This window comes from Solanum pennellii, chromosome 3 (assembly GCF_001406875.1).
Source record: "Solanum pennellii chromosome 3, SPENNV200".
Taxonomy (NCBI): domain Eukaryota; kingdom Viridiplantae; phylum Streptophyta; class Magnoliopsida; order Solanales; family Solanaceae; genus Solanum; species Solanum pennellii.
In genome coordinates, this window is record NC_028639.1 from 73,738,321 (window position 1) to 73,747,142 (window position 8,822).

General features: G+C 36.7%; 2 protein-coding genes across 2 annotated transcripts; one reads left to right on the plus strand and one right to left on the minus strand.

The window, feature by feature from the left end:
• Nucleotides 1-91: 91 nt before the first annotated feature.
• LOC107015207 (homeobox-leucine zipper protein ATHB-15) lies at nucleotides 92-7,434 on the plus strand. Its single transcript, XM_015215406.2, has 18 exons — nucleotides 92-1,035; nucleotides 1,538-1,697; nucleotides 1,791-1,891; nucleotides 2,011-2,101; nucleotides 3,471-3,566; nucleotides 3,642-3,755; nucleotides 3,843-3,926; nucleotides 4,051-4,206; nucleotides 4,290-4,364; nucleotides 4,441-4,547; nucleotides 4,631-4,823; nucleotides 4,992-5,177; nucleotides 5,319-5,393; nucleotides 5,669-5,803; nucleotides 5,905-6,230; nucleotides 6,602-6,710; nucleotides 6,812-6,961; nucleotides 7,131-7,434. The coding sequence occupies exons 1-18, from the start codon at nucleotides 830-832 to the stop codon at nucleotides 7,275-7,277; spliced, it is 2,511 nt and encodes an 836-aa protein (XP_015070892.1). The 5' UTR covers nucleotides 92-829; the 3' UTR covers nucleotides 7,278-7,434.
• Nucleotides 7,435-7,662: 228 nt separating this feature from the next.
• On the minus strand, nucleotides 7,663-8,376 carry LOC107013796. The gene has a single exon (XM_015213674.2). The coding sequence runs from the start codon at nucleotides 8,299-8,301 to the stop codon at nucleotides 7,738-7,740; it is 564 nt and encodes a 187-aa protein (XP_015069160.1). The 5' UTR covers nucleotides 8,302-8,376; the 3' UTR covers nucleotides 7,663-7,737.
• Nucleotides 8,377-8,822: the final 446 nt, after the last annotated feature.

Below are 8,822 nucleotides of genomic sequence, written 5' to 3' on the forward strand. Positions count from 1 at the left end.
ACCTAAAGCCGAAAGAAGTTGACAGAAGGACCATTGATATACAATGGTGTGAAGATACCCACTTCCCAAAATCCAAATAAAAAGACTTTTTTTTTCTCTTTTTCTCTCTCTGGGTCGCTCTCAAATCCGGGGTTTATATCTTCTTTTTTTTTCTCTCTTGCATTTACTTGCACCACTTTCAACTCAATTTCATTCATTGTTAACCAGTCCAAGATCCATCTTCTGATAATATCTCATCATGCCTACAAGATCTTCCTCTCTAGTCTTTGAAAATTTTGTAGGTGGTTCATGGGGTTGGTTTACTTTTTGTTGAAAAACTTAAAGATGCTTCAATTTTTGGGTACATGAAGAAGATCTGTTTCTGGGTTTGTGTGGTTTTTATCTTTTGAAGTCTAAAGCTTTGATCTTTTAGTGTTTTTCACACTTTCTTTTTTATCTTGTTTCAAGATTCAAAGGAAATGTTGTTGAAGATATTGTTTTTAAGTTCTTGAAGAATACTTTGATTCTTCTGTTTTTTTTTTTTGGTAATGGTGAAAGATAAGTAAGGAAAGTGTGTATTTTTAGTAGTTTATTGTAAGCTCTGAAATCGAAAGATACAAGTTGTCTAGTGCCGTTTCAGTTTGGTAAATTGGTGTTCTCTTTTAGTATTACCAAGAAAAGGTCACTTCAAGACATTCTCATTTTGTTCAGAGCTCCCAAGAGAATAATGTTAAAAAAAGTTGAATTGTTGTGAAGACAAAAGTGAAGAAGAAGCAGAGTAACAGAGCTTGTTTGTTTTTTTTCTTTCATTAAGGGCAAAGCATTTAAGTTTTTAAGATTTAAGAAAAAAATGGCTTCCTGCAAGGATGGTAAGTCGGTGGTGTTGGATAACGGAAAGTATGTCCGGTATACACCTGAGCAGGTTGAAGCCCTTGAGAGGCTTTATCATGATTGTCCTAAACCAAGTTCAATGCGCCGTCAGCAGCTTATCAGAGAATGTCCTATCCTCTCTAACATTGAACCTAAGCAAATCAAAGTTTGGTTCCAGAATCGAAGGTACTATAAATGTCATTTATTCTCTTGTTTTATCTTACTTGTATGCAAAATTGCCCGAAGCTTTGCTAGTCTTGGTGTTTTTTTTAAATCCATTTTAACAATTTTTCTTGATAAATCTTACTCGCTGATGTAAAAGCTCCATTCTTGGGGTTCCCTGAACAAAATTGCTCTTTCATTATTTGGTTTTTTCAACAATCTGCATTTCCCTTTTCATTTTCTTCTGTTCCTGCTAAGTATGTATGAATGACAAGCTCCTTCATGATATTTGATCAGTTTTTTGAAAATTTGTTTTCAATTTTTTTCCAAGTTCCAAGTTTTTGGGTTCCACTAGTATAACTTGAAAAATTTCAACTTAAATGCATGTCTAAACGCAACATCAAATCCAAAAAACCATTTTTCAACGAACTCCAAAAACACTTTTTTTTGAAGTTTCAACTAACTCTGTAGCCATATATCACTAATTTCTGTCTTTTTTTTGTTTCCATTTTTTGGTTAAATATAGATGCAGGGAGAAACAGAGGAAAGAGGCGTCAAGGCTTCAGTCTGTGAATAGGAAGCTGACGGCAATGAACAAGCTATTAATGGAAGAAAATGATAGACTACAGAAGCAAGTTTCTCAACTGGTGTATGAAAATGGCTACTTTCGCAGGCAAAGTCACAGTGTAAGACTTTAAGACCATTTTTGCTCTTTCCCTTCAAACCAACGTGGCTTAATTTGAACTGTAACTTTCATAATTTCTTTATTGAAAATGCAGACTCCACTTGCTACGAAAGATACTAGTTGTGATTCAGTGGTGACTAGTGGTCAGCACCACTTGACATCTCAGCATCCGCCGAGGGATGCTAGTCCTGCAGGGTGAGTGAGTGAAAAAGCAGTTGTTGGGTCCTTTTCTTCTTTAAACATAGTGCTTTGTAACCATTTCTCTTGTTTTTTGTGTTTGTGGCTTATGGCTATGTATTTGTGCTTTGTTCCAGACTTTTGTCCATTGCAGAAGAAACTTTAACAGAGTTTCTTTCAAAGGCTACTGGAACTGCTGTTGAGTGGGTCCAAATGCCTGGAATGAAGGTATTTTAAAATTAAAGTTATGCCTTTTAACTGTAAAATTTAAATTAATTACTCCATCCGTCTAAATCCGTCTCAATTTATGCGACATAGCTTGCATCGTCAGGCAGTTAAAGTTAAAAAAGGGGAACTTTCGGAATTTCAGGCAGTTTAAGTTAAAAAGGGGAACTTGTGAAATTTGTTTTCTTTAAATATGCCACAACATTTTGTGTGACTTACATTTTTGGAACTTGTGGTATTCATCATGGCATATTGCATTACATACATGTTACTAATAAAAAAGCTTTCTCTTTGAGGGTAAAATATGAGTTTAGAGTTAGATGTTTCCAAATATATGTGTCATTATTTGGAATGGACTAATTAGGAAATCGTGTCACAGAAAACTGACTTGGGAGGTATTATAGAACTGTTATTTAAATTGGAGAAAATAGTGTAAATAGGCCAAGGGTATTGTTGCAACAAATCCTTGTGTATTTTAAAACCAAGCATACATTTATATTATGCTGTGTAAAGAACCTCTAATATTAGAGATAAGACGACCAGATTTGTACAAAAAGATATTTTATTCCGTATTTGACCAATACGAGTCCAAATGTCTGGAATGTGTGTACAGAGATTCATATGGTTGACAGATATTCCTTAGGAATAGGTGTAAATTTATTGATTGATTTATTTATCTTTTAGCACAATTAGCACAGATATTCCTTAGGAATTGGGATTCTTATATTAGTTAAATACTAATCTAATGAACTCATATGTAATTGAAGGGATAACTGGCAAATACATTCACGTCTATACTATGTAGCTGTATTAGCAATCTACCGAGTGTTAGAGCTGAATGCATGAAATTGGCTACTTCAACTTTCTTCATTAATGATGTCAATAAATAACCAAACAGCAGACATTTCCTTTAGTCAACTATATCAATCAAAGATATAAATACAATATTCTTTTTTAGTCCCATGGAAGCTCTTCTTACTAGTCCATCAATTAGTATAAACTGTATCTTATCTTATAGCCTGATTTAGTAGGTCCACGAAAGAAAGTATACGTGCCGTTGGCCTCTTTTGAAGTTGTCAGTTATAATTATCGTATAAAAATATTGCAAAATTGCATTACAACAGTTTTGGGATATCTATATAGTGCATCAGTGTTCTTTCAGAGGCTCATATTTATGATAAAAGTTGTCATCATTCAGGCTTTGTTTGAGTTGTGATGGCAAATTGGTGGTACAATACTTCACTTCTCATGAGGGCATTCATATATTGCTAGACGTTTTCCAGTCTCCTTTTTCTGTAGCTATATTATTTCTGTTACAGATACTCAGTACTGGTTCAACTCTTTCTAATCATCTCTCTCTTGAAATGCATAGCCTGGTCCGGATTCCATTGGAATCATTGCTATTTCTCATGGTTGCACTGGCGTGGCAGCAAGAGCTTGTGGCCTGGTTGGTCTAGAGCCAACGAGGGTAAGCTAATTATCTGTTATAAAATTTCTGTTTCTGCCACTGTAATATGAAATTAATTGTCTGAGATCCCTCTAGGTCTCCGAAATCCTTAAGGATCGACCTTCTTGGTATCGTGACTGCCGGGTTGTTGAAGTTCTCAATGTGCTGCCTACTGCCAATGGTGGAACCATTGAACTCCTTTACATGCAGGTAGGTTACTGTACTGTTGCTTCTCGTACTTGTGCATTCAGTCCTTTTATACCTTCTTGATGAACTTTAAACTTTTTTGTTTTTTAGCTTTATGCACCAACAACGTTGGCACCTGCCCGTGATTTCTGGCTCTTACGATATACAACTGTTATGGATGATGGCAGTCTCGTGGTATGGTTTCATTATGTCTACTCTTTTTCGAATATAAAATTATGTATCTGCCAGGTCACACACAATAGGTTTGTCCATTCACATGCTTCATGAACTAACATGTCAAATTTTTTAAAACACCCAGGTGTGTGAAAGGTCACTTGGAAATACTCAAAATGGTCCAAGTATGCCACCTGTTCAGAATTTTGTGAGAGCAGAAATCCTACCTAGTGGATACCTGATTAGACCTTGTGAGGGGGGTGGTTCAATTATCCACATTGTTGATCATATGAATTTAGAGGTAAAGTTATTGTCCATATTTCCTGTTCTCCTTCGTACTGCCTAGTTATGCTGTGGTTTGGTTGACACTATTATGATTGTTAGGCATGGAGTGTGCCTGAAGTCTTACGCCCACTTTATGAGTCATCAGCAGTGCTAGCTCAGAAGACGACAGTGGCTGTAAGAACATTTACTCAAATTGATTCTATACTGCAAGGTTAGTTGGCATTCTGGTGACTATACATCCTCCTTGCAGGCACTACGCTACCTCAGGCAGATTGCACAGGAGGTTTCACAGACTAATGTTACTAACTGGGGAAGACGACCCGCAGCTCTACGTGCATTAAGCCAGAGGCTGAGCAGGTTTGAATGACCTACTTTTTGATGGATTTTTTTTCAATGTTCTCTACTCTTTCTGGCACTCAAACTTTGAATTATTTTGGCAGAGGCTTCAATGAGGCTCTTAATGGTATAGCTGATGAGGGCTGGTCAATGCTCGATAGCGATGGAATGGATGATGTTACCATCCTTGTGAACTCTTCTCCTGACAAGTTGATGGGCTTAAACCTTCCTTTTGCAAATGGATTTTCACCTATGAGCAATGCGGTTATGTGTGCAAAAGCATCAATGCTTCTACAGGTCTTTTATTCAATATGTTGATGCTGAAACTATAAAATTGAATTGCTGATTTATTTGTTTAAGTGGATAAGTAAATGTTTCCTGTTTGTGTTATAATTGGAGGAGGGGTGGCTGCCGTCCATGTTGCTTTTTTCATTTTAACACAGTTGTCTTGTTTTTGTTGTGCAGAATGTGCCTCCTGCTATACTTCTCAGGTTCCTACGTGAACATCGATCTGAATGGGCGGACAACAATATAGATGCTTATGCTGCTGCAGCCATTAAAGTTGGTCCCTGCAGCTTACCTGGGGCTCGAGTTGGTAACTTCGGGGGTCAAGTGATACTTCCACTCGCTCACACTGTTGAGCATGAAGAGGCAAGCTTAGTAGTTCTTTTTAATCTGCACTGTTGGCATTCCTAGTTTATTTGAACTGTTCCAGTTGGACTTGTTTGAATAATTTTTTTTTGTGTGGTTTCTCAGCCTATATGCTGATAATGTGCTCTTTTTTGCTTATAGTTGCTGGAGGTCATTAAGTTGGAAGGTCATTCTCCTGAGGACGCGATAATGCCACGAGATATGTTTCTATTGCAAGTAAGTTTTATTTCTGCGCATGTGTAAGTTGAGAGCTATTTCAGCTTGGCCATTCTCTCTTTTGTTTTACCCCTCCGCCAGAAGTTCTCACCTTTTTGCTCTCTTGGTGCCTCAAACTCGCAACCTTAAGCTTGGAAGCGAGGGGTGCTACATCAGAGCAACTCTCTCTTGTCACCTTGGCCATTCTCAATGTCTTGCGCAACCCCTAACTTGTGAATTTTTACAATATCTTTCTTTGAATTGAATGAATTTCTAATCTGAGGAAAATTATGCAGCTATGCAGTGGAATGGATGAAAATGCTGTTGGAACTTGTGCCGAACTCGTGTTTGCTCCTATTGATGCCTCTTTTGCTGATGATGCACCATTGCTTCCGTCTGGGTTTCGCATTATTTCACTCGAGTCTGGAAAGGTTAGGGTTTGTATCCACCTATTAGTGCTTATTCTTTTAGATATTTGTTCATTTGGTTTATTATCCTCAAATGTTTTTACCAGTATGCTTCGTTTGTGCAGGAAGCGTCCAGTCCAAATCGTACCCTTGATCTTACTTCTGCTCTTGAGACTGGCCCAGCGGAAAACAAAGCAGCCAATGACCTTCACACTAGTGGTGGCTCATCAAGATCTGTCATGACAATTGCTTTTCAATTTGCTTTTGAAAGCCACATGCAAGAGAGTGTTGCTTCAATGGCTCGACAGTATGTCCGAAGCATTATTTCATCTGTTCAAAGAGTTGCATTAGCACTTTCACCATCTCATTTGGGTTCTCATGGAGGTCTTCGTTTGCCATTGGGGACTCCTGAAGCACATACATTAGCTCGTTGGATCTGCCAAAGTTACAGGTATGTGGTATATTATTGCATGTGTGCGTAGGAGCACACTAAGTAGTTTTTTTCTGTTTTTCACCCAGTCAACTGCAGTGCTTTTGCAATACCAAGTTCTAAATGAAATACATCTTAGCACATAAGTTGATTTAAATGTATAATGGTTAGATTATCACGAGTGTAATTTTTCAGAAGTTGGTTCATCAAAACAAATGATTGACCTTCCTCTGATTTAGAAATTGTTCAATCCCCCTTTTTTTCGCAAGCAATATTTTCTATGGGACGTTACTAGGAGGGAAATGAACAGATGTTTGTCTGCATGTAATTATGTTCTGAGTTAAATATTTAACATCAATATTTGTAATGGTTAATTTTTTTTTTCTCTGAAGGTGCTTTTTGGGTGTGGAGCTTCTCAAATTGAATACTGATCAAGGAAGTGAATCAATCCTCAAAAGCCTATGGCATCACTCAGATGCTATTATCTGCTGCTCCGCTAAGGTTTGTTCCCACATCCTCTTTTGATATTCTTTTGCTTGTTAATTGCAGTAGACTTTTTAGTTATTCGAGTACATGAAATTGTGAGTTCAATATTTCTGCAGGCTTTGCCAGTTTTCACATTTGCAAATCAGGCTGGTCTTGACATGCTCGAGACAACCTTGGTTGCACTTCAAGATATTACCTTGGAGAAAATATTTGATGATCATGGAAAGAAGAACCTCTGCACTGAGTTCCCCCAGATAATGCAACAGGTTGGTACTCCTTTTTTATCGAAAGTATTGAATGTAGCAAGTAAGGGTTTCCCAAATCTTATTGTACCGAGTTGCATGCCCTTTTAAAATAAATAGTGATAATTAGATTTGCTTGAAGACAGATTATCATGACCACTGCAGTTTCTAATTGTAATTTACTGATTGACAGGGTTTTGCATGTCTACAAGGGGGAATTTGCTTGTCAAGCATGAGCAGACCTATATCTTATGAGAGAGCAGTAGCATGGAAAGTTATGAATGAAGAAGATACTGCTCATTGCATCTGTTTCATGTTTGTCAACTGGTCATTTGTCTAAGTTACTGTTCTTTAGATCTGTTTTAAAGGGATCAGTACACTATTACCTAAGAACCCTTAAATATTTTCCTTTCAGAATCAACATTTTGAACTTGTTGAAAACTTGTTTGTTGTTAAAACTTATGCTACTCAGTACCTTTATGCTATGTCTTTTTTAATCGTGTGCTTCTTAAAATCATCATATTTTTTTCACTCTTGCTGCCATTGGACATATATGACCCCTCTCCTGTTCCGCGGCTAGGATAGTTTAAGAAGTGAACATCCTTTTTAGTAGCAGAGTCCGCAAAAAGAATAGGTTTTGAGATCATTAACAGTACATTAAAGAAAATTTAATAACATTATAAAGCTACTAATGTAGAAGAAGTTGCACTAAAGTTTAGCAGCCATAAACAGAAAAGTAAGAGGACTATAGTACATACGTTATTGCAGAAGGTTCAACTCAAGGATGCACGTTTTATCGATCAGGTTACTATATTAAGGTCACTCATTTCTTTAGTAATGGCAGGGATGCAACTATTAGTTCTAGCAAGTCCACCACTCTTCTTTTGCATAATTCTTTCCCTGGGACTGATTGATTTTGCCCTCATAACTCCCTTTGTATTTTTCTTCAACATTTGTCTCATTGCCTCAGCTTGATTAAGTACTGGATAAGCCCTACCAAATTTGTTAAATTTGCTACAAGCACTCATATGAGTAGTTAATGCTTCTTCATTTTTTCCTCCATTCTTTTGGGCCTCTTCTTTTACTGCATCAGCACAAAGCCCACATATCCACTTACCTAAATATTTTTTTCGAATTTGATCGATATATTCAGATGTGTAGTCATCACTCATGCCACAACACTCACATTTCGCGCTTTCTACCTCAGACACTGGAGGGAGATTTTCATCGATAATTGCATCATTCTTCATCCACTCGTATGTAATTTCAGACATTGTCCTTTTTAGGCTGTCGTTAGAGAGACGAGGTGGTTTGCTAAGGTTTCGAACGTTGGACGTTACAATAGTCTCTCCATGAGGTGCCATTTTGAGATGAATATTGTGAAAAATTATGTGTTTTTAAAAAAATGCAAATGATTTGAGATATATAATGTATGGTAAGGATGTAAAATGATGGAGATAATAGGTTGGTATTTATAGTTGTTGGCTACTATTGTTGTTTTCAAGTTGGAAGCTGGAAAGTTACAAAGTTGTGGACCATGGGAACTTACATGTCAATTTTTATTTCTATTTTTGTATGGATAGTCTTGAATGTGCTAGATTTTTCATACATGGATGAAGAGTAAATTTTTATTATTTTAATCAACTAAACGTACATTCAGATCTCATTTATAAAATTTCACTTGGTATGTTGTCGATCTAGTACATAATTAATGCTAGTCCTCATTCCGTTGTGGATTAAAATTATAACTTTTTTTTAATGGGTTATAAGTGTACGTTTCATATAAACGGACGAAAATAATTTTTTTACTTAGGAGAGTCAAATTGTAAAAGAAGGAAATCTACGAAGAAGCCAAGAGTGTCAATAATATAGTAGATCCCCTCTC